Source organism: Cololabis saira, chromosome 16, assembly GCF_033807715.1.
Source record: "Cololabis saira isolate AMF1-May2022 chromosome 16, fColSai1.1, whole genome shotgun sequence".
Classification (NCBI taxonomy): domain Eukaryota; kingdom Metazoa; phylum Chordata; class Actinopteri; order Beloniformes; family Belonidae; genus Cololabis; species Cololabis saira.
Window position 1 is genome coordinate 4,725,726 of NC_084602.1, and position 26,203 is coordinate 4,751,928.

The window sequence follows — 26,203 nt, forward strand, 5'->3', positions numbered from 1 at the left end:
AAACATGGGGAAAAAACAACCTGTGTCTAAGTGACACCATGTTCACAAAACTACAACGTACCGATACACTAAAAATTTCAACAGAATGACATCAAAAGGGACCATTTCTAAAGCAGTGCTGCACTAAAGGCAGCCTGTTTCAGTCACACCTATCATATTGTGCCATCCTGCCATACTTTCTTGAGATGTCTTACATCAATCTTTTTTTTTCCAACAGTTTTGATGCTGTGAGATTTCTGCTCGTATTTCTGGTATAGAGGGTCTGCATTGACATCACTTTCCCACTGGACCACACCCTCTTACTCACACTGAGTGGTAAAAACAGCTGCAACTAGTGGAGAAGACGGGATAACAGCTGATTATCAGCTTAAATTAAAGGCAGTTGGACTTGCCACGAATCCAGTTTCCTGATATTTATATGAACTTAATTTCTACACCGGGGAAATACACGAAGCAAAGCTTGAAGGCTTACAAAAGTCTTGACGCTTGGTCCGACTTCAAGGCAGGATTTGTTCGCGAAATTAAAGTGATGAGGACACTGAACTTTATGATTTGACCGTTTAGGGCTGGGCGATATGGACCAAAAGTCATATCTCGATATTTTCTAGCTGAATGGCGATACTCGATATATATTGATATTTTTTCTGTGCTATAATTGGGGTTTCCCCCAAAGCATTATAGCATAGCATCTCTGTTAGCTTCATTTTTTCTGAGGCAAACCCTTAAAAAAGTTTTAATACAAAGCCTCGTGCCAAATATCAAACAGGTTCCTTTATTAACAGAGGTCTGCACAATATCAAAATGTATAAAACAAATGAAAAAAAAATAAACTGCCTGCATATATAGAATAAAAATGCTTCTTGAATAAAATAAAACAAATATCCCTTTCCTGCATAACAATTAAATTAAAATACACTGTGCAATTAATACAATGTAGACAGTAACAGGCAGACTTTTCCACTGAGGTTGACAGTTCTCAAATCTCTAATAAAACATTCAAGTCAATTTGTCACAAAATAAGCTATATCAAAATCATTAAAAAAAATTATAAATCAATATAAACGATATTGTCTCGTACCGTATCGCGTTTGAAAATATATCGATATATCGCCCAGCCCTATGACCGTTTAACGTTAGCTACCCAAAAATCCAACATTACCTGATACAAAATGGGAACCACAAATCCACGTTTTGGTGCCTGGAATCCAGTTGTTTCTGTGAATTGCAGTGATCCATTTGTCTTTCTTAAGCTTATTTTTCGGAAGTCTGTAAAACTATAACTCCGATTTCTGGCTAAATCTATGAGTACAGTCGATTCTACAACAACTCTTCCCCATTTTAGATGTTTTCCAGTTGCTCAAACTGAAAGTTTATGCTGCCACGCTGTGACGTCATGCGCATTCCATCTATATAAACATATCTTATGATGAGTAACTGGATGTACAGGATGTACTTGTACATGCGGGATGAACTGACTGAGCTTTAAAAAAAGGCGAACATACGGACACTGGATTTGTAAAACAGGAGTAAAGTAAAGAGAAGGGAAGAGGAGGTTTTAACCATTTCTTCCTTTGATCGTCACGGAGAACAGAAGATCATTAGCAGATAAAACGGACAAGTTTCCACTGCTGATGAGGACACAGCAGGAATACTGGGAATACATGCAAACCGGCAAGCTGTAAATATCTGCACATAAAACAGTCAGTGTGTTTAAGCCCCAGGCCTATAAACATGGACAGAACTGTCACCACTATCATCTTCATCCTGCTGACAGCAATGTACCAAAACCCCAAACGCTTTTCAAGCAGTCTTATTAAGCTTAGGGGGGAGAGAAAGCTAATCTGCTGGAGCACAAGCCCAGCAGCCCCCCCACACACACAAGCAACTGTTATACGCTCAGAAGATTAATGCCAGTGCAGGAGGTAGCTGATGATGATGCATCATTTCTACATGAACACACCCCATCCCTCCATTTCAGAATATCATTTTCTTTTAGATCTTCAGATCCTCTGCTTTTCCATGCTCCCTGTGTTTATTCAAAGCACACTGGCCACGGTTACATGATGTTTTTTTAATTCGGAATTAATTATTCCGAATTAAATAATTCAGAATTAAACTATTTTCCTTTGAGTTTACATGGAAATAGTAATTCTGAATTGAGGTTTACATGGAAAACACGTTTGATCGGCTTTATCCAATTCCTCTTAAGGTCTGGGGGTTGGGAAGGTTCTGATTGGATAGGGGGGCGGACCGGAAGTAACTACTCAGCTCGACTCGCCTCAGTTTCCCACTAGGGGTCTAATGGCACTTTTGCACTAGGACTTACTCGGCCCGACTCGGCTCGTCACGCCTTTACCCGCCTCCACCCGTGTGTTTTTCCACAGCCAGGGGAGAAGTGGGCAGGTTGGGGTGAAGCTGCTGTGACGTACTTGATTGCGCAACCGCTTTGTTCATGTCGGCGCTGATTAGAAATCAGCTGGAGCCGCGAGCGGCTGAGAGTAAAACAGCCCGTCTACATCCCTTTTTTAATTCTCTCGTCAATCACCAGGTTTATGAACATCTGCACCTCAGAGTTGGATCACCAAACAGACGTTTTGCGCTTTATAATAAAATCGCCGCGGGTCGCTCTCGCTCTGACTCCCGCTTCCTGATTCAAACGTCTGACGCCCCCGACCAATCAGTGGCACGGAGGGTGATGACGGCCCCGCCCCCCGACCAATCAGTGGCACGGAGGGTGATGACGGCCCCGCCCCCCGACCAATCAGTGGCGCGGAGGGTGGTGACGTCGGAAATAGTCCCTGCTCAGCCCTGAGATAGAACCTCGCTGAAATGGTTACAGAAATAGTATCGGCTTGGAGCGGCTCTGCCCTCCTCAGCCCGAATGCAAAAGCGCAAAACGGGGCAGTGGCGGGTAGAACCGAGGAGAAGCGGGACTAGTGCAAAAGGGCCATAATGTGCCGAGTAGATACTTTTCTGTAACTATTCTGCCGAGGTTCTAAGCTGCTGAGTCGGCTGTATCTGACATCATCACACTACAGACCACCGATTGGTCGGGGGGTTGGAGTCAGACGTCTGAGTCAGGAGGAGGAAATCAGAGAAAGAGACTCTGACGGATTCTGGTTCATTTTATTCAACTCTGCTAAGACTGCTGCCCCCGCAACCCGGTAACGGATGAGTGGAAGAAAATGGATGGATGGATGGATGGATGATGTTTGGTTTCAAATTTGGACCTGAACTGAAAAACATGCAAGAATCAGAGTAAATCACAGGTGAAAGAGGATAAATAACTTACTGCCTGGAGCTTGGTCGTCCTGATCATCTGGGAATAGATCGTCCAGAGTCTCTTTACTGGAGTCAGAATCTTTCTCCTCCTGGGAGGAAGGAGGACAGATGAAGAAGAAAGTCAGAGGAATTAGTGTTTTTCAGACCCAGTTGTTACAATACTGACCATTTACAAGCGTGACAAAAGAAATAAGAGTTTATTCAGACACTTCATTGAGATTATCAACTGAATACGAGATGCTCAGTCCTAGGGACCTTTTCAATTTCATAAATACTCTATTAATCCCCAAAGGAAATGATTTCAGTAGTTCTTATCATTTCAGTGTGTTCAGAGATTCATTATAGAAGCTTATTGCTGACGGCAGGAAGGACCTCCTGGTTTGGTCTGCATGGCAACGGATCTGAAGAACCTCTGACTGAAGACACTGTTGCTGAATCACTGTGTTGTGGTGACGATGATCAGGGTTTTCAATGATCGGCCTTTGTGCAATCAGCGCCAGAGGCTCCAGAACAGAACCAGCCTTCTTTATCAGTTCCTCCAGTTTCTTGAAGTCTCTGGCTTTGATGCTGCTCCCCAACAGATGACTGCAGATGTGACTGAACTCTCCACAACAGACTTATACAAGATATTCAACATCTTGATGCAAAGGTTAAAAGAAACCAAGCTTTCTCAAGAAGTAAAGTCTGCTCTGTCGTTCCTTATGAACGGCATCAGTGTTGCATCTCTCCTCCAGTCTGCTGTCCAGGTGAACACCCAGGTATTTATACTCCTCCACCACTCCTCCAAATTATTTGGCTTAATCCTGTATTTCTGCAAAGGACAAGTGTCAGACTTGTACCTGAAATCGGAGGTGTACAGCGTGAAAGGGAGTGGTGGGAATACAGTCCCTTGTGGTGCTCCTGTGCTGCTGACCACATGCTCAGACTGAGACTCACAACCGTTCAGTCTCACAAACTGGGGTTTGTTCGTCAGTAAGTCAGTAATCCAGGTGATTGTGGAGGCGTCCACCTGTGTCTTACTCAGTAATGCTGGATGGTGTTAAATCCACTGGAGGAATGTAAGAACATGATCCTCACAGTACTGCTGCTTTATCCAGATGACTGTGGGTTCATTGAAGCAGGTGTATGATCTTCAACTCCAACCCCACAACCATAAGAAAACTGTTGTGGGTCCTTGAAGGTGCTCGTTTGCTTATTCAGGTGGATCAGTAAAAGTTTCTCCATGACTTTCATGATGTGAGATGTGTAAAGGCATTAAGATAAAATTGATGATTTCTTTGTAGTACAAGGCAAGATGTGTTCAGCAGCACTAGAACCTTCTCCTGGCTCAGGCTGAGCTTGAAGAGGTGCTGCAGAATCCCTGGGAGTTGGGGAAACATTGAAAACATGCAGTAGCAGGCCCTCGGGTACTGGCTTATGTGCACCCCTTCGTATAGACCGGGGGTCGGCAACCCGCGGCTCTTTAGCGCCGCCCTAGTGGCTCCCTGGAGCTTTTTGAAAAATGTTTGAAAATGGAAATAGATGGGGGAGGGATATATAGTTCTTGTTTTAATATGGTTTCTGTAGGAGGACATGACATTCTTGATGTTTTCCAATGCTGTAAAAATGTGTAGAATAAATATGGAAAAGTGGATAAAAGTGGATTAAACTTGAATAATTCACGTATTAACAAATTGAAAACTACAATTAAAAAAAAAACATTTAAAAAAAAATCCTTAAAATATATACAAACTAAACAATATGAAGGTTTAATTACTTTAAATCTGGATTAAATCCTTTTTATTTCATTTTTTTTTAAATATTTTTGCTGGTGTTTTATGTTATTTATGCTTAGTCATTTTAGTTGAGCAAAATATGTCATTTAAATTGTGCGTTTCTACCAGCATGGCGGGGCCAGGCAGGTGGTTGTTGGAAACAAACCGGCCAAAGGGATTGTTTCCAAAAGGAAAAAGAGAAAAATAACAGAGGAGAAAAGAGGATTCAACATTTCTTGGAGCGAATCATTTGCATTAATTGCCCGAATGTTGATAGTATAACTAATATAGATACATACTGCATGTGTTGTCTTCATTCTAAGGCTTATACAAGACTTAAAATTTTTCGCGGCTCCAGACATATTTGTTTTTTGTGTTTTTGGTCCAATATGGCTCTTTCAACATTTTGGGTTGCCGACCCCTGGTATATAGACCATATTTTTGAGTAAAGTATCATTCTATTTTTTTTTAGAAAAATCAACACACAAGGTATGACGTCACAGATGCAACTTCACAGCGGGTTACGCCCACTGAGTGGCAGAAAGACCGAGTGGCAGAGTAAACGAGTTATCGTTTTACAGACTGCCGAAAAATAAGCTTAAGAGACAAATGGATCGCTGCAATTCACAGAAACAACTGGATTCCAGGCACCGAAACGTGGATTTGTGGTTCCCATTTTGCATCAGGTAATGTTGGATTTTTGGGTAGCTAACGTTAAACGGTCAAATCATAAAGTTCAGTGTCCTCATCACTTTAATTTCTACAACAAATCCTGCCTTGAAGTCGGACCAAGCGTCAAGACTTCAAGCTTTGCTTCGTGTATTTCCCCGGCATAGAAATTAAGTACATATAAATATCAGGAAACTGGATTCGTGGCCAAATATTAATGTCCATGGACCACTGGTTCTTGGTAACTGTACCAAATATTAATGTCCATGGATCACTGGTTCTTGGTAAGTGTACCAAATATTAATGTCCATGGACCACTGGTTCTTGGGGTAACTGTACCAAATATTAATGTCCATGGACCACTGGTTCTTGGTAACTGTACCAAATATTAATGTCCATGGACCACTGGTTCTTGGTAAGTGTACCAAATATTAATGTCCATGGACCACTGGTTCTTGGGGTAACTGTACGGGTCACTGTCAAGTCCAACTGACTTTAATTTAAGCTGATAATCAGCTGTTATCCCGTCTTCTCCACTAGTTGCAGCTGTTTTTACCACTCAGTGTGAGTAAGGGGGCTGGTCCAGTGGGGAGGGGACGTCAATGCAGACCCTCTATACTCAGGGATTCTACACTAAATCTCAGCTCAGATGTTGATTGTGGAGTTCTAGATTTGAATGGCAACAAAACTGATCAGTTAATCAACATAAATAAGCAAGTGTCCCGTATATGACGGCTACATTCATCAGGCAGCCTACCTGGGTTCAATCACTGACTTGTGGCACTTGCTTCTTCATGTCTTCTCTCCCTCTCTGCCCCCATTTAGTGTAACACCACTGTGCACTTTTATAGCCTTTAAATTTGCTGCATTGCTTCTTTATTATAATTTTGATAAATCAGAAGTTACATCTATTTAGGCATGGTCCTTATATAACCCAAGGTACGAGTGAGAAAAGGTGACAAGGGGAAAGAGGAAAGAAAGAAGAAACTGAAAGAGTCATGTTGCCGCTGGCTGCACCACAAACACAGATGCATGACCACTTCTGCATCAGCTGAGCTGCATTTCCTCTTACTACATTCAGGGTGTACTCACACCTGTACTTCAGTTTCCTGGTGGGAGTGAAAGCAGGAATTAATCCTGATGCGTTTCAATGAACCACACAGTCCAGGGACCGACAGACACATTCATCAGGTGGGTAAACCTTGCACTCTTTTTGGGATGGCTTTTGCCTGATGCGGTATAAAACCACAACCTCACGACGGAGAGCTGCTGTCTGCAGTTTCAGACGTCACGTACACCAACTCAATATATGTTTGGAAATACCATCTTCAATGCCTGGAAAGCAGTGTTGTGCAAGTTCTTACTTCTCATGAACTAGTTCAAATCAGTTCACATAGTTTAAAAATGAATAATTCACCTTCATAGTTCACCATTTTCACTTTGAACTAGTTCAAATTCAGTTCATTTCAATATTTTTAGGTGAGAAGTACGAATGAAACACCCCCCTATCCTAAAACTTTTCACTATACTATCATGTATTGTTCTAGTGGCTTTTCAACTTTCCTCAGAGGCTGTAAATCTCCAACAATGTAGTCCATTATCAGTTTGTCTCCCTGTTGCAGGTAAATCAACCCCTGAAGGAGCAGCAGTGACTGGGGTCGTTTGGGGCTGTTGGGTCTTCTTGGTCTTTCCTGATCACTTTGTTTGATTGTCAAGGACTTGCAGATATTTTCTCACACTGGACAGATGCTTTAACTCCACATGACGTTTACAATGTGAAGTTGACGAGGCAGACGTTCAGACTTGTTTTCTCAGCGCAGGTGTACATAATTTGCACAGAAAGGTTAGATTTTTACCGTCACTCTTTGGGTGTGTAAAATTCTCAGATAATAAGTGGATCATCATCTGCGTCGTCTCTCTCTTCACTGGTCATGTCTGGCCCCCCTTCTCCTCCCTTTTCTCTCTCTGCAGGTGGTCGTGGGTGGCTTGTAGCTTGCATTACGGAGCACAAGTCTTTCCCTGACCCTGCACCCCAACCCCACTTGCTGATTGGGCCGGAGCTTCGGGAGCTGCGTGCTGGCCTGCGGTCCCCACCCCTGGTCATCCCGTTGCTGCTTCCACCTGCCTGCTGTGCTGTTGCCGTCCCTGACCCACCAGTCTGGCCCTCGGCAGGAGGGTCCCCCCTTATGAGCCTGGTCCTGCTCAAGGTTTCTTCCCTCCTAAAGGGGAGTTTTTCCTTGCCACTGTTTGGCTTAAGGTTTTTCTCCCACTAGGGGAGTTTTTACCTACCATTGTTTATGTAATAACTGCTCGGGGGTCATGTTCTGGGTATGGGTCTCTGGAAAGCGTCTAGAGACAACTCTGTTGTATTAGACGCTATATAAATAAAATTGAATTGAATTGAATTGAATGTAAAGATGCACCGGGCTCAGGCCGCCGTTGCTATGGAGCTGGTGCCCATTGTTATGCTAGTGTATACTGCATTGTGGGTAATGTAGTGTGAAGTCGCCTCGTCGAGTATTTTAAATGTGGTGAAATGTATTCCGTAATAATTGGACCATAACAGTGAAGCTGAAACTCACATAATCTGAACAGTTCAAATTCCAGTTTGTGATCTGCAGAATGAACAAGTTCACGTTCAAGTTCTTTATTTGCAAAAAAGTTGCGTTCAGCTCAACGTTCTCCACAGAAATGAACGTGTACAATGAACATGTTCATTTGAACTTGTTCATGCAAAACACTGCTGGAAAGAAAAACTATTATTCTCTTGGGAGGCCGAGGTAGCCTTGCATTTCTCCAGGCAGGAAACTCCCTGGCAATCTAGTATGAATGTAGTAATCTAGAATGGGCCGGTATGATTGTGTCACTGGTACTGACTTGATGGCGTGACAACACATTTACACAGAAAAAGCCTTGAGCACTCACTGAGGGGGAGAGGTCCTCATCGTACTTCTTCAGCTGGTTCATGAACTCCAGGTGCTTTTTCTCCTCCTCCAGCTGGGCCACGCTCTGCTCGCTCTTCTGAAGTTTCTGCTGCGTCCCGGCTAGCTCGTCCCGCAGCCACTGGTTCTCCTGGCCCAGCCGGCGCACTTGAGCCCGCAGCTTCTGCTTCTCCGACTCCACTGAGCTCAGGTGGCTCGATAGTGCCATCATCACCTGAGCAGAGAGGGGTTGGAGCAGGAATAATTGAATACAGAACTTTCCATACACGGTCTGAACAAGAATAAGGATTTTTATACAGAGGTCTGTGTGAATACTCGATTCTGATTGGCTGGCAGGTGTACATCAAAAGAGTTAATGGACACCTAGAAAACAAGTTCGGTCAAATTGCCCGATATCTGGATCAACTGCCAGGTGGTAACCACGGCAACGGAGATTCAGAGAAGAAGAGCCGGCTACCGCAGGACGGACACATGAGTGATTTTGTAATTTCTTTTAATTTATTTTGACCATCAAATGCAACGATGATGGACATGCCAGTATCTTTTTCCAATGTCACAATTAATGGAAATGTAGCATTTAATTTTAAGTAGTTTCTACTCTGGCATAGCCGACATTCTTGTTTTGTTTATTTATTTGAATGATTGATAATATTTGTAGCTTAATGAAACGTTTATTTGAATGATTGATCATATATGTAGCTTAATAAAACGATTTAGGAAACTATCTGTGGACTTTGATTCTTTGAAACAAATCTATTTCCTGTTTGTTACTGTAGCATAGCCAAGCGAAGCTGAGCGGACTAGAATATCTCCCGTCGTATCTCAGGTCCGTCCTAGTTACTGGAGAATCAACACTGTGTCCATTGCATAAGGAGCTTATGGGATGGTAGTGATTGTTCCAGGCTGAGTTATGGCTTGTTAAAAAACTTTGTAACTTACCAGGTTCCAACGGCTGCAGACGAGAGATTAAATAGTTGCTCAGCTGCTCAGCTGTGGCTGGTTATAAAACTAATGATTTACACTGAAAACACATTAAAGCCCGCATCATAACTCGGACCCCTTCCATCCATCACATCACTCCTGTCCTCCAACAGCTCCACTGGCTCCCGGTTCAGTTCCGCATCCAGTTCAAGGTCCTCCTGTTTGCATTCAAGGCCATCCACAACCTCGCCCCCCCATATCCGTCTGATCTCCTCCACGTCCACACTCCCTCCCGAGCTCTAAGATCCTCTTCCTCCTTACAGCTGTCTGCCCCCTCCGCCCGTCTCACCACCATGGGGAGCAGAGCATTCAGCCGCTCTGCTCCTCGTCTCTGGAACTCTCTACCACCCCAACTCAGGAACATTGACTCATTCATTGACTTCAAATTACAACTCAAAACTCATCTGTTCAAGACTGCCTATCCCATCTAACAATTCATCTCTTTTAATGTTCTTACCTCTGCTCTTTTTTTAATGCTTTGATGTTTGTTTTTAAATGTATTCTGCTATTATTTTAACATGTTGTGTACGGCGACCTTGAGTGCCTAGAAAGGCGCCTTAGAAATAAAATGTATTATTATTATTATTATTATTATTATTAAAGCATGAATAACTGATTTAATATTTGTTTTTTGGTAAGTGACCTTGGTATAAGCGGGATAATGCCCGACGAGTTGTCCATTAGGATGGACGATGTGGGGGCGTGAACCGTTTGACGCGTAGCGGAGGGCCTTACATGTACTGTAAGGCCCAGAATTTCCTCACAGTAGTTCTCCGAACAGAAAATAAAGCCCTTGTGGAACAGGGATCTCTGAGCAGGAAAATTACACCTCATCAAAGGGTGACGGTGTGAATTAAATTTTACATAGTGTGCACACGTTCATTAAACAAAGGCAGCTGGAGATGGAGCCGAGGAGCTAAAATACCAATGACACATCAGTTATTTTTATCCCCGTTTGCCAAGGGAGCATTAATACACACAACTGTTCAGATTATTATGTATTTTGTAATTATTATGCTGTAAACCTTCTTCTCACTTCCATTCCTTTGTTGGGAAACTTCTTTGTCCTCTTTCCCAGCAAACCCAATTAGGAAAGAAACTGTAAGCAGGTGACTTCATACTATTGCGTTCAATGTTATCAAGTTGCTGCTTGTTGAGGATTTCCATTTCAGTCTTTACAAAAACAATTAAACTATTGCAAATATAAAAGGAGACTGGGAATCAGACATTGGTGATGTTATTACAGAGGAGCCCCGTGCAGTCCATCTTGAGACAGTCCATTTGTCATCTCTCTGCGCCAGGCATGGCTTGCAAAATCAGTGCAAAATCATACATCGGATCCATTGGACTAGACTAAAGATGTCAAAATTCTTTCTAGATGTGAGTTCAACTTGCAATCGCTGCAAGTTAATGCTGCCACTCATGCACACATGTTCTGGTCATGTGTTGAACTTGAAGAATTTTGGTCTCTAAGGCTGCTTTCACACCTGTGGCCCGTTTGTTTTGTTCCGATTCAGGGGCTAAATGGATACAGTTTCGTTTCTCGTTTGTGGCGTTTGTGTTCACAAGGCAACCGTCTGTAGCGGTTTAAAGCTGTTAACAAATGCCATGCGCGAACCAACTGTTCTCTCATTGGTCAGAAATGAACGTGGGAGGAGTTTCCTCTTCCGTACCCCGGGAAAAACAACCAGCCCCTTTCACAGAGAGGACGCAAAGCGGAGACCGCCGCCGGCTTTCCCATTCATTTATGTGCTACCGCCTGCCGCAGCGTTTGCGCTGCGCAAACCTGCTCGAATTTAACATTTTTTAATTTCACTGTGCCACGCTGGGACAAAATCTCGGCATGGAGAGAAGGTGGTGGAGGCTGCGCCGACTCTTCTCCTTGTGCTGGTAGCTCATAAACAATGAATGGATTTGTGTCGGTTTCTGTGTCGATTATGTTCTCACTACAAATAAAAAAAATGAACCGCTTCAGGTCTAGAATGGAAGCGAGCCGAGACCACCTCTCCTAGGAGATCTTGGCTCGCTTGTTTTGTGCCGCTTCCGAGCACGATTGCTGTGTTCACATATACCAAACGTTCCGATCTTTAGGGGGAAACGCTCCCTGTTTTGGAACAACAGCTCCAAACGGGACAGGTGTGAAAGCACCCTTATATTTAGAACAATTTCTGATTCCCTTAATAAATTAATTTCTTAACAATCTCTGAACTGTGTACATACCTGAGCCTCGCTCAGCCCCAGATCCAGCATCTCCAGGGACTTGCGGATCATGTGAGACTTCTCCTCGACCAGCACGCCTTCCTCCTCTTGCTTTAGGCAGCGCAGCGTTCCCAGCAGGCCGTCCAGGATGGAGTGGTGCTCCTGCTTCAGGGCGTCCAGGCCCTGGATCACCTGCTTGGTCCGGGAAATGATCTCATCCTGGGACAGTTTCTCCCCGGGATCCTCCTCCTCCTTCACACACACCATGGTGGACATGTCCTCACGCATCCTGGACATTTAATGGCAATGAAAGGAAAGTTCTGTGTCAAAACTATACATTAATACATTCATATTTATCACTGCCACGTAATGTTCCCTTACAAATGCAACAGCACAGTAGGAAGGCTGTTTTACATCAATTTTCCTTGCATAACCTCACAAAATACACAACTGATGTCAGGCTCTGACAAATAAAAGTGGAAAAAAGAAATTGCAGAAATTAAACAAACCCCAGAAAACCAAAGTTAGCGTATCATCTATAAACATAAATACTGAAATGTTCTTGCTACTGTTGTAATTAAAAGCATGCTTTCAGCATAGCTTAAAGGAAAAATCTGTTTACAGTTGCATTATTCATTACATTAATTAGGTCAGTTAGTATAAAACTATAAGGAAAAGGGATTCACTAAACATTTTAATAACAATAGTAGTAATAATAATTTGGTGCGATAACAGTAACAGAGCCTTTTATCCCCCAGTTTTAATCAAAACTGGCTGCAGGCGTAAAACACCACAAGTGTTTCACTATACATCTATCGGTCTATTAGGACAAACTAATTGTAAACACAGGTCGCAAAAATGACGCTGGTGACGTTTCTGTTGCATAATGTGACGTTCTGAAGCCTAAATGTCCGTTTCTCTCCGTTTACAAGCAAACAGCTTTGAGCTTCGTTTTCATGTAAACGAACGGCCAAAACGCATGAAAACACCACCGTTTTTGCTACGTGTAAACGGGGACTTAGTTAATGATATGTATATGGAAAAGATTACATTCTGCCTCCGTCTCCAGAAAGATTTGTTTGTAAAATTGTGGACGAAATGGGTTGTATATGTGAAGCCTTTGCGCCCAGAATTTGTGGAGGTATTGAATAGATAACATATATATATTAGAGGGAATGCGCATGACGTCACAGATGCGACTTCACAGTGGGTTACGCCCACTGAGTGTCAGAAAGACTGAGTGTCAGAAATATAATATCAGGTAATGTTGGATTTTTGGGTAGCTAACGTTAAACGGTCAAATCATAAAGTTCGGTGTCCTCATCACTTTAATTTCTACAACAAATCCTACCTTGAAGTCGGACCAAGCGTCAAGACTTTTGTAAGCCTTCAAGCTTTGCTTCATGTATTTCCCCGGCGTAGAAATTAAGTACATATAAATATCAGGAAACTGGATTTGTGGCCAAATATTAATGTCCATGGACCACTGGTTCTTGGTAACTGTACCAAATATTAATGTCCATGGACCACTGGTTCTTGGTAACTGTACCAAATATTAATGTCCATGGACCACTGGTTCTTGGTAACTGTACCAAATATTAATGTCCATGGACCACTGGTTCTTGGTAACTGTACCAAATATTAATGTCCATGGACCACTGGTTCTTGGGGTAACTGTATGGATCACTGTCAAGTCCAACTGCCTTTAATTTAAGCTGATAATTGGCTGTTCTTCCGTCTTCTCCACTAGTTGCAGCTGTTTTTACCAATGATTTGCCACTCAGTGCGAGTAAGGGTCAAGTGGGGAAGTGACGTCAATGCATACCCTCTATTCCACATTATCATCTACTCTTCCTAGCTCTCACACAACTCGCTCAACAGAGACTTTCTATATTATTCTATATTATATAGGTGTTTCTATTGGCGCTTTTCCACTAGTACCTCCTCAGCCCGACTCGGCTCGTCCCGCCTCTACCCGTTTTGTCCCCGTTTGTTTTTCCACTGCCAGGGGAGAAGTGGGCAGGTTGGGGTGAAGCTGCTGTGACGTACTCGATTGCGTAACCCCTTTGTTCGTGTCGGCGCTGATGAGAAATCAGCTGGAGCCGCGAGCGGCTGAGAGTAAAACAGCCCGTCTACATCCTTTTTTTAATTCTCTCGTCAGCCACCAGGTTTATGAACATCTGCACCTCAGAGTTGGATCACCACACAGACTTTTGCGCTGTATAATAAAATCGCCGCAAGTCGCTGACTCCCGCTTCCTGGTTCAAACGTCTGACGGCCCCCCCGACCAATCAGTGGCGTGGAGGGTGGTGACGTCAGATATAGTGCTGGCTCAGCCCGGTTAGAACCTCGGCAGAATGGTTAGAGAAAAAGTATCTGCTTGGCACGGCTCCACCCGCCTCAGCCCTAGTGGAAAAGCGCAAGACGGGGGCGTGGCGGGTAGAAGCGCTGAGTAGGTACTACTGGAAAAGGGCCGTATAAGCATGGGTTCCAGGTAGTTTTTTCAGGGCCAGATTGTTCACGCGTATCTCTATCATCAGGGATGGCCCTGCTAATCGGGATTTCTAAATTACATTTAGCACTCCCAATGTGAATATTTGATAAATCATGTCGATTAATTGCGCATCTCTCGACAGCTTCCAAACACGCTTGTTTGCAACCTATCCTTTCTTTACTTTGCATTCATTATACGGACATACATACACAAACACACTTAAGAGGATTATGACTGAGTGCTTCCGCAGCAACTGTAGGGAGCTACCTAATTAATTCTCTGCAAGTACATGAGACAAGCAGCACTGCATTTGGTTCCATTACACAAAAACATTGAATGAAATAATTTTAAAACTTGAAGCAGTAAAAAATAATTCAAAAAAAGCTGTTGTGGCACAAGGTGAAGGCAGCAGACTTCTCTTGAAATGCCTCAGATTCATATTTTAGAGTCCAGAAGATAAGAGATTAGAAAAAATCCCCCAAAACCAGAGTGTGAGTGAGTAAATGCTGCAACCTTGATAATGGCGAGTGACTCAGCAACCAATTTCTGCAGTAAGGAAATGGAATATAGCAACAGATGAGGACTATGAGGAAAGAGCCAAAAATCTAGGATTTAACAGTACCAACAGTTACCAACCAACAGTTTAGTTTTTTTAACCGTCACAAAAAACTTCACAATGATTTTTTTAAAGCATCAAAACAACTGGTATTATGAAAATTATTACTTTGAATTAATTTGCTAATGACTTAGGCCCTATACAATATATACCGGTAAATACACAAAGCAGCCTTACATCATCTGTTCATAAAAGTCAGTCAATCAGCATCTCTTTGATGAATGAATAAAGTCATTAAAATAAAAATCCAAGGTTTGTGAGGTTTGAAATAGTAAAAATGTAGACGGATGTCTCCTTCACTTCCATGCGGCAGCCAGTCCTTGTTACTACAGATTTACTGCAAAACACAGCAGACCTGATAGAGAACAGGAAGTGCTGATCACACAAGTCTTTTTTCCTGCTCTGATCCAACAATCATATTTCTGGCATCAAATAAGTCTCAACACATAAAGCTTTGCAGGGAAAGGCAGAGAAAAACTGTTGATAGTGTTAAGAAATGTTAACGAGTGTCTCTATAGCTGAGATTGAATGGGACACTGCACAAGTCACACAAGCAGGAGGGGGGGGGTTGAGATAAGGATGTGAGGATGGGGGGGGGATTGTATTTGGGACCAATGTAGCTGAGGAACAGCAAGTACTCTCGCTGGGCTCTCTGTGTGAGGATGGAGCCGGCAGCAGGAAGAGCGGCACGCTAAGAATAATCTGAGTCAGCAATGTGTGGGTAGTCTCTGACACCACTTAAAGACAGAGAGGGAGGCTATACAGCCTTCATTATTTAAATCATTCTATCCATACTTACTCTTAAATGTGTAGACTATTTCTTTGGTTCTGCTCTATTTATTGCCCCGTTTACACGTAGCAAAAACGGTGGTGTTTTCATGCGTTTTGGCCGTTCGTTTACACGAAAACGAAGCTCAAAGTCACCAAAAACCATAATTCCTGAAAACTCTGGCCAAAGTGGAAATTCGCAAAAACTCTGTCTTCACGTTTCCTTGTAAACAGAGAGAAACTGACATTTAGGCTTCAGAACGTCACATTATGGGACAGAAACATTACCAGCGTCATCTGTGCGACCTGTGTTTACAATTTGTTTGGCAGAGTGTCATTTGTTGATGTTTTTTCCAGGATTCCGATTGGCTAGCATGACTTTATGCTTCTCGTTACACTGCCCCCTGTAGGTTTGGCTGATCATAGAACCTTAACAGCGTATTCATACGGGTTCGTGTAAATGGTGGGATTTTTCAAAACGTAGAGGGGGAAATATCCATTTTTGTAAATACCTGGCTATGTGTAAACGTGGCCTATGTTTCAAATAAACCAATTATTACAGCCTGACAAAGAGACCAACACAAGACTGCTGCTTACATTCTAAATAGGTAACCAGTGCTGCGTGTAAGTATGTATGTCAAGGCAGTATCTGAAATACACTCACAAAAGACTTAAGGCTGAATTATGGTTCTGCGTCAAAACGACGCTGTGTCTACGGCGTGTGGTTTTTGTACACGCAGAGGACACGCCGTCACATGCGCCGTCAGTGACGTGCACCTCCCGAAAATTGTAACTACGCGTCGAGGAGACGCAGACCACACGCAGACCGAGAGGGCTGTGATTGGTTCGTTTGAAAGCGAAGCATTTCCGGTTTCCGGTTTGAATCAGTAGTGAACTTCCAGGGCTTTTTTCTTCGTTTATATGTGATTTTTTTTGTTTTTGTTTTTTTGCACAATAGTTGTCCTTATTTCTTTGATTTACTGTGACCGGAAAAAGTCGGATAAACCATTCAGAAAAAGATCGCTAACTAGTGGCCGCGGGGGGTACTGCACCGCGACCAAATGGAGAGACGGAGAACTCTGAACGATTCGTGAAGGCGTCACGGGTGCGCCGTGTGCTCTGCGTGTGTGTGACGCAGAACCATACCCGCACCTTTACACGTCATCATTCATGCCCTGTGATAATGGGGTAGGCAACGCTGGTCCTAGAGAGCAACAGTCTTGCATGTTTTAGATGTTTCCCTGCTTCAGCACTCCCTGATACAAAGGGCTGTGGCATTAAGACTCTTGGATGAGAAGCTGATGACGACTACAAATTAAAATCAAGTGTGCTGATGCAAGGAGACATCTAAAACACGCAGGACTAGAACCCTCTAGGAGCAGAGCTGCCTCCCCCTGCTCTAAATACGTTATTAGAATCAGAATCACGTTTATTTGGCCAGGTCAGGTCAGACAAGACATGGAATTTGATTCGGTTATTTTCGCTCACTGTACAGTAAATAGGTAATAGACAAATGACAGCTCTTATTAACATATATACAATTTTTAAACAGTGAAAGGTGCAGCAGGATGAGGTAGATATGCTTATTGGAAGGTGCATTGTTACAGCATATGATTGTGTTATTAAATTACTGTTATTATTGTTATTATTGCACGGTGATTGATTTCTCTGAGACTCTATAAGTTATTAGAGTTCATCAGAGCAACAGCTTGGGGGAAGAAACTGTCTCTGTGTCTCTGTTATTATTCACCACTTCCATAAAAGCGGCCATGAGACCCGTGTTAAAGGTGTGTTACTATATACTTGTTTTGTGTGGGGTTTTTTTTTTGTTTTTTTTTAATAGGCAATCATCAACTCTCTTAATTTCAATTTTTCTAGTGACATGATTCATTTTCCTGTCTATCTAGCGTGACTAATGCATCATGTGACCACATTAGCTGCAAAGACCAAGAAAGGGTTTAACAAATTATCCCCTCACAAGATGTGACACCAAGGCTTAAAGACAGAAAATGAGATTGATAATAATTATGAACAGATGTTTTTTTCTTCCCCTCAATTCCTGGATGACAAGAGACACACAAAAAGAAAGAGAGAAACAAAATAAATCTGATTCCACATGTACCCCAAAGAATAACTGAACGATTCAACTTTTGAGTGACTTTCCATGTAATTTTCAGATGTGCTGTATACAGAAATGAGTAAGACTAACTTTTGGTAAGCGCTCACCTGATCATTTTTACAAGTTTTCCTTAAGTCAAGAGATTGTAGATATAATTTAATATGCTGAAATACTTAAGGGTGTTGAGCAATTGAGGGAATGTGCATGACGTCACAGATGCAACTTCACAGCGGGTTACACTCACTGAGTGTCAGAAAGACTGAGTGTCAGAAAGACTGAGTGTCAGAAAGACTGAGTGTCAGAAAGACTGAGTGGCAGCGTAAACTTTCAGTTTGAGCAACTGGAAAACATCTAAAATGGGAAAGAAGTGTGTTTTTTTGCGATCGATTGTACTCATAGATTTAACAAGAAATCGGAGTTATCGTTTTACAGACTGCCAAAAAATAATCTTAAGAGAGACAAATGGATCGCTGCAATTCACAGAAACAACTGGATTCCAGGCACCGAAACATGGATTTGCGGTTCCCATTTTGTATCAGATAATGTTGGATTTTTGGGTAGCTAACGTTAAACGGTCAAATCATAAAGTTCGGTGTCCTCGTCACTTTAATTTCACCAACAAATCCTGCCTTGAAGTCGGACCAAACGTCAGGACTTTTGTATGCCTTCAAGCTTTGCTTCGTGTATTTCCCCGGCGTAGAAATTAAGTTCATATAAATATCAGGAAACTGGATTCGTGGCCAAATATTAATGTCCATGGACCACTGGTTCTTGGTAACTGTACCAAATATTAATGTCCATGGACCACTGGTTCTTGGTAACTGTACCAAATATTAATGTCCATGGACCACTGGTTCTTGGTAACTGTACCAAATATTAATGTCCATGGACCACTGGTTCTTGGTAACTGTACGGGTCACTGTCAAGTCCAACTGCCTTTAATTTAAGCTGATAATCAGCTGTTATCCCGTGTTCTCCACTAGTTGCAGCTGTTTTTACCACTCAGTGTGAGTAAGGGGGCTGGTCCAGTGGGGAAGTGACGTCAATGCAGATCCTCTATCGAGAGTGCCCTTACTGCAACACCCCCAGGGCTAGCATAAGAATATTCAGGAAACACTTTCATTATTACAGTTTGGCTTAAACAGTAGATTCAAGTTTAAACAATGCAGTCACTTATCGGTAGATCAAGGACTGCAAAGACCATTACATAAAATAAACAAAACAACCGCTCAATAAATACATGATTATCAAGTCATCCAAGCAGGAAATCAACGTTAAACAGAGGATGTAGCCTCAAATTTGAACCATCTAACAATAGGGATGACAATAAGAGTCTGTCGATGCCAGTGCCATTATTGATTATGCTTATCAATCCATTTCCTTACTGAATCTCTGTTCAATCCCAGACTACGTTTCAATGAGGAAACAAATATGCAAACACAGTTTTAACCTCAACACAACAGCTTTACTCCATGGCTGAAAGACAGGACGGGTGAGCAACAAACCTACTCTGCATGATACAGCAGTATCGCCACATTAACTACAGCTGCAAACCACTGGGAGTCTATCCTAGATTAGATTAGATTTTCCTTTATTGCACCACAATGGGAAAATTTACATATATATTGCTTCATGCCAAAATAAATGTCTTACCTTACATCTGATGTCTCATTGTTGATTCTCAATCTAAGATTTCAGCATCCATCATCGTCAATAATGGAACTGATAACTTTGGAGATGTACGATTCCAATTATTCAAGAAATTTGAAAGCAGCTTTGGATTCTCACCGCTAACAGATACAAACAGTGGGTTTCCATTCGTAAGGGTCTGGGGTCAAACCGAGGAGCCAAGAGATCTAATGGGGTCACCCTCCTCCTCTGTCCCTCTTCAGCTATTACAATGTCCTAACTCATCCCTGATCTTTGGTAGTCATTTTGTGAACGTTTTGCCATGACATGAACATGAAGACCAAACAGCTGCAAGAAGCAGACTAGGAAGATGAAATTATCACACAAGAAGCTGCGATGGCTGCTGTGATTCTGTTTCTATGCTTCTATGACTGCGTTTACATGCAGTCAATAATCCTTTTAAAACCCGAGTATTGGCAATAACCTGAATTTGCACGGTCATGTAAACACCAATAACCCCTTTGAATAACCCGAATTTGCTCATATTCGGGTTTTTAAAAACCCGAATATGACCCCTGGGTTACTCCTTTTAAAACCCGAATATTGGGTCATGTAAACACCAAACGGAATATCCCCATCAAACGGAACATGAATTTGTTTTCTGAGCATGCTCTGTTCACAAGAAATCTTGGTCTTTTGAGTCCAGGAAGTTCTTATAAACACGGAGAAACGCAAGACCAGGAGGAGACTAATCACTTCATAAATGTAATGAAGGATATGAACATTTTGGCATTTGTAGACGGTAGAAAGTACCGGGATAGCGAGATTTACAAGAAGGTGAAAAGTGAAAAGTTGCGCGAAGGAGCATTTGTTTTGAATTTGGATGCAGGAAGAAGAAGCAGAAATGACGGGAATTGCGTCATCACGTTCTCCGTGCGTCGCTGGTTTGATCCAGATATCCCAAATTATTAATTACCATGTAAACGTAATATTCCAAATGTTTCAGTAACCGGAATATTAGCAATAACCCAAATTTTGACTGCATGTAAACGTAGTCTATGCCAATGGTGGTATGGACAGAGAAGACTCGGACATGGGGAGGGCTGAACACCGTTTTTCCTCCCTACAGCCGACCCAAACAGCACCATGCCCCCAACTCATGAACCAATGGCCCGGTTACAGCTTCATAACATGTAAACTCTCGGCAGTCAGTTTAAAGTTTAAACTGAAAGAGACACGTCTACCAGTGTTGAGAAAATGAATCTATTGGCTTTCTACTCATTTTTTTTTTTTATATAATTTTGGGTGCTTGTACTGCTGTGGATGACAAGGACATCACAGTGGACTCTGAACACGTCTTTTGGGGTGGTTAAAGCAATAAAATGCCTGATTAATAATGTATGGAAACTATTAACTGCAGCCTACTCGGGCCTGAAAAAGCCTTTGGTGTATCTCAAGCTAAAAGTGAAGCAAGAGACCAATATTGTAACGGTAACACATTTATGTAAGGAAAAAGCAACGGGCTCACATGAACACGTGCTGCCACAGGGGAAGCAGAGGGGTATAAACCAGACGAAGGAGCCCTGAAGGTTGTCATGCCTGCTCCTTTGTGGGGGGATTAAACATGAAATGCTGCAGAGGCAGGCGAGCAGGATCCTCGGGGAGACGCGTGCATTTCCGTGGGGACTAACTCAGACTGGGGCTTTGTAAGCATCCTCAAATCTCAAATATTCAAAGACACCGCTCAGTCTTTCGGGTTTGCCAGCTGTGAGTCCCACACTGAGATCCACTGTCCCCCCCGAAGCCGTCTCCTCAACACAGACAGCTTTCACCAGCCCACTCTGAATATCAACGAGAGGACACGGTCACCATCACATGACCATTTGAAGTCATCACCGAGAGTTTCTGGGACTGTTGTGTCTTAATAAAAGTCTATGATGCGTCCAGCAAAACTATTTTCTGCCAGCTGACAGGCGTGTTTTCTACTCAGCTCATGCCACCTGTCATTGCTTCCTGTCGCTTTGTCCAAGTTATCTCATTTACAAGTGGATTAACCTGAAGAACCAGTTCCCCTCCAGTCCTGTCAGACCACAGTGCTACAGTAGCACTCAGTGTTAATGTGCTTACAACGACTAATTCCTGACGCCAACATAAACACGGGCCACACGACAGCTAGATCATTCTCTGAAACAAACTCTTCCTTCCTCTCGTTTAACTCTCTATTATAGCTTAATCTTCCCTCATCTTAATTACTGCAACATTGTTTGGGCTTCGACACATTCAACATATATTAATAAATTACTGATAAATCAAAAAAGGTTTCTCAGAATGATATCACATGCAAATAGATATGAGCCATTTGCTCCCCTTTTCATTAAACATTCATTATTATCTGTCAATAAAATTAACATTTTTCAAACATGATTATTTATGTTCAAATTTAAAAATTATATACAAGATCTTCCTTCTTCCTTTCATAATTTCTTTTGTGTTAATTCCGATATTCATTCTTATGCCACAAGGCACAAAGATGATTTTAAGTTACCGTTTTGTAGAACATGTAAACATCAATCTTTTCCCACTTGTGGAATTCACTCAATAAATCTCTTAAATCATCACCATCCTTGCCAATATTCAAAAAACATTTAAATAAGTTTTATTTTTGATTTTATTTTTATTTATTTATATATTTATTTATTTTTTGCCCTTAATTTATGTGTTAATTTTGCATAGTTATACTTAATAATATGGGCATTACGCTTTTTTTGTATTTGCTTTTTGTTATTACATTTAAATAAACATTTAAATAACTTTCTTATTGTTTCATCTTTGTAGTGTTTATTATTTAATCTGTGTTACATTTTCTTTTGTGTTTTTTTTTTACTCCCCCTTGTGTAGCTTTTGTCTTGTTTTTTATTCATATATAGAAAGGATTCTATAGAAGCCACCAGGCTTCTTCCTTTCCTTGCATGTTATTTCTATCTATATTGTTCAATTTGTCTTATATTGCTAAATAAATAAACTAAACTAAACTAAAGTTGCCCAAATTGCTTAACGTTATTGGTTTAAATGCCCGTACTAAGACACAATTACATTCCAATTAAAGTAATGAAACGTGCAAATATAATTAGTGATCTAATGACAGAAATCCAAGCATTACACGGATCCATCTCACCGTTCCTGTAATGAAGCTTCACTGTCCTTCTTCTTTGCCTTTCACGCCTCGTCTTGAGAGATTCTATTGTTTTTCCTTTCCTCGCCCGGGCCTGTGTGTAAGTTTGTACCGGGAGGATCAGTATTCCCCCCCGTCCTCGCTGCTCGGGGTCTGTTTTGGTGAATTAAGCCGGACATCAATGGCAGGTAGCTACATGTTAGCTGCTATGCGGCTACCTGTCACAACACTGGTTCAGCTCCGGACCAGCCCGCTCTCCAATGCTGCCGTGACCGCCATAAACGCCTGGTAGGAGCAGCGTGCCGACGGCGGGGTGGGCTGAAGCAGCTCGGTCCCGTCAATGACAGCTCTAGTCCTGCTGCCCGACTGACTGGGGGAAGAAGCGTGAAGCGTGAAAATGGCGTTGACCGGCGTTGACCGGCGTCCCGGCGCGGCTCCGCCCACCGCCGGATAAAGACTGATTTATGGTCCGCGTTAAACCGACGGCGTAGGGTAACACGGCGACGCGCATCGTATGGGGTGCGTCGCCGCGGTACCCTACGCCGTAAGATCTGCGTTGGTGTAACGTGGAACCATAAATCAGCCTTTAGAGCGCACACTGCGGTGAGCGCGCGGTTGCGAGACCAGATTTATTTCTGCACTTCCGTCATTTCATCAGTGAAAACGGGAAATACTTTCAGTGAACGTACGAGGGAGCAATACAGATACAGTGAGTTCTAGTCCAAAATTGCTTTCATTTTGTACAGTATAGCTATTGTTTTGGATAATTTTGATCTTAAGTTATTTATGTGAGGTTTCCAGTTTAGTTTTGCTGTCAATTATGATGCCTAGAAATGTGTTTTCATGCACTTGATCGATTTCGACACTGTCAAACTTGATTTTGATCTGTTTGTCAATCTTGTGGTTTCCAAAGATGATGAATTTAGTCTTGCTTAGATTTAATGACAGTTTATTAAAGGAGCTGTATGTAAGAGCAATAATAAAACGAATCATAAAATGACCCCGATATGTCAACAGACATTTAAAAATCATGTTAATTTCAAATACTTATGTCACTGACAACAGCACTCAAGCCAGGATATTCCAGTTTAAAAAGAGGAGTTGCAGCCCTCAACTGATGTTTATGTTGTCATTTTTTGTTTTGGCCTGAAGCTCCACCCTCCACCTATCTCCCAATCACCAAGTCAGTACTGTTTCTGAAGCTCCACCCTCCACCTATCTCCCAATCACCAAGTCAGTATTGTTTCTGAAGCTCCACCCTCCACCTATCTCCCAATCACCAAGTCAGTATTGTTTCTGAAGCTCCACCCTCCACCTATCTCCCAATCACCAAGTCAGTATTGTTTCTGAAGCTCCACCCTCCACCTATCTCCCAATCACCAAGTCAGTATTGTTTCTGAAGCTCCACCCTCCACCTATCTCCCAATCACCAAGTCAGTATTGTTTCTGAAGCTCCACCCTCCACCTATCTCCCAATCACCAAGTCAGTATTGTTTCTGAAGCTCCACCCTCCACCTATCTCCCAATCACCAAGTCAGTATTGTTTCGGCATCCGGGTTGCCAGCTCGGCTCTAATTATCGCAGCCATGGCAGCCTACGTTCCTGCTGCATTCTGCAGCCTACCTGGCAACCTCTGGTCGGGGGGAGGAGGGGGAGGGTACACGCCGCTCAACAATATTTTGAAAGTGACTGCAGTACCAGTTTTGGCCATTTCTTACAGACGGCTCCTTTAAATCTTTTTCATTTTTTCAGTGTTTTTAGCTCTTTTTCAACTGTATCCTGGAGTTGCTCCAGGTGTTTCCCTGAGCAATACAGACTTGTGTCGTCTGCGAACAGAACACATCTCATATTTGTTAATATATCACATATGTCATTTATGTAGCCTACATTATAAACAGCTTTGGCCCCAGTACAGCACAATAGTGAATCAAAGATACAGACTTAATCAAAATAAATAAATACAATTTATTAAAGATGATCAATCATTAATGTTTTTGTTAAAATTTTCAGGAGCGCAACTTCAAACATAACCATGGGAAAATCTGCAAAGAAAAGAAAACACTCTGTCAATGAGGACGTGTCTCCGAAGAGAATTTGTTCATCAACATGTATTGTACATTCCTCAACTCTTCTGAATTATGGCAAATTTGTATCTCTTGATGCATGCCGTGGGGAACAAAGCGAGAAGCTATCATATCTACACAGAATTAGGGATATGAGACTCAAGGAACCATCCAGTTCACCATACCGCATGACAGGTATTTGTGACCAGATCCCATCAACACTAGATGGCTTGGATTTGGCAACAACTGGATATCATCAAAACTGCTATACATGCTTCACAGGGAAATTATCTCGGTTGCAAGTATCAAAGGCTGAACCATCATTGTCTGTAAGGGATTCCCTCCGCAATCTGAAATCTCTTACAAGTCAGTTTGGAGCTCATTGTTCCTTCTTGTTTCCCAATGAGTGTATTTTCTGTGAAAAAACTGAAACAAAGTACAAGGGCAAGTTTGAAAAGCTTACTAAGTTTCAGAGTTGGAAACACAAGGAGCCTGCCTGGAAAGTTGTTGAACCCAGGGCACAGGAATTGAAGAAGGATGCACTTTATCGCAAAGTGCAGGGCAAGGACCTCTTTGCGATGGAAGCAAAGTATCATCAGTCATGCAGGAACCTCTTCAACACAGTTTGGCGAAACCATTTGCGAGGAAAGCAGAGAGGTGAGAAGGCAGCAGACAACATCGATAGCCTGGAGGCCCAGAAGATGGCAGCACATAACAAATCCTATGGTGTGGTAAAAGACTACATTCTTACCAATGTGATCAGAGGCAAAGAGGTTGTCCAGCTAAGATACCTCTGCAAGATGTACATCGAGACATTGGAAAGTGAAGGTTTCCCTAATCCCAAATACCGCAGTGAGAAATTGGCAAAACGACTGCAAAAAGACAAAGACATCTCATGTGACCTCACATTCTCCAAGGTGCCACAATGTGGCTGTATTGAGATTACCCTCATATACAGTTCGAGCATCACAGTAGATGAAGCTGTAGTATGTGCCTACAAACTTGGGACAGCTGACCAACTGCAAGAAGCAGCACTTACCCTGCATTCTCACATCATCAAGGGATTCAAAGAATCAAAGGAACTACCATGGCCCCCAACAGCACAGGAACTGGATGCTGTGAAGCTGGATGAGCTGTTGCCAGAGCCTCTAGTCCAGGGGTCGGCAACCCGCGGCTCTAGAGCCGCATGCGGCTCTTTAGCGCCGCCCTAGTGGCTCCTGGAGCTTTTTCAAAAATGTTTGACCTTTTTTCATTTTTTTCTTCTTTTTTTTCCTTTTTTTCTCTTTTTTTCTCCTTTTTTCTTTTTTTTCCTTTTTTTCTCTTTTTTCTCTTTTTTCTACTTTTTTTTCTCTTTTTCCATTTTTTTCTTCCTTTTTCCTTTCCTTTTTAATCTCAACATTTCGACTTTTTTCTGGAAATTTTGACTTTTTTCTCGACATTTCGACTTTTTTTCCTCAAAATTTCGACGTTTTTCTTGACATTTCAACTTTTTCTCGACATTTCGACTTTTTTCTC

At 42.3% G+C, this 26,203-nt stretch overlaps 1 protein-coding gene across 7 annotated transcripts in view; it reads right to left on the reverse strand.

Annotated features, from left to right (window-relative positions):
• The window catches only part of klc1a (kinesin light chain 1a), a 64,409-nt gene extending 41,377 nt beyond the window's left edge, over nt 1–23,032 (reverse strand). For 6 of the 7 annotated variants that reach the window (XM_061744251.1, XM_061744249.1, XM_061744247.1 and 3 more), the window contains exons 1-4: nt 22,629–23,032; nt 11,849–12,116; nt 8,631–8,861; nt 3,293–3,371 (exon numbers count right to left, since the gene is read on the reverse strand). In XM_061744251.1, coding sequence (XP_061600235.1) covers nt 3,293–3,371; nt 8,631–8,861; nt 11,849–12,115 — 577 coding nt within the window. In that variant the 5' untranslated portion in view covers nt 12,116; nt 22,629–23,032. The remainder of the gene's footprint in view (nt 1–3,292; nt 3,372–8,630; nt 8,862–11,848; nt 12,117–22,628) is intronic. The other variant, XM_061744248.1, reaches the window with a different exon arrangement.
• Between the last annotated feature and the right edge of the window lie 3,171 nt (nt 23,033–26,203).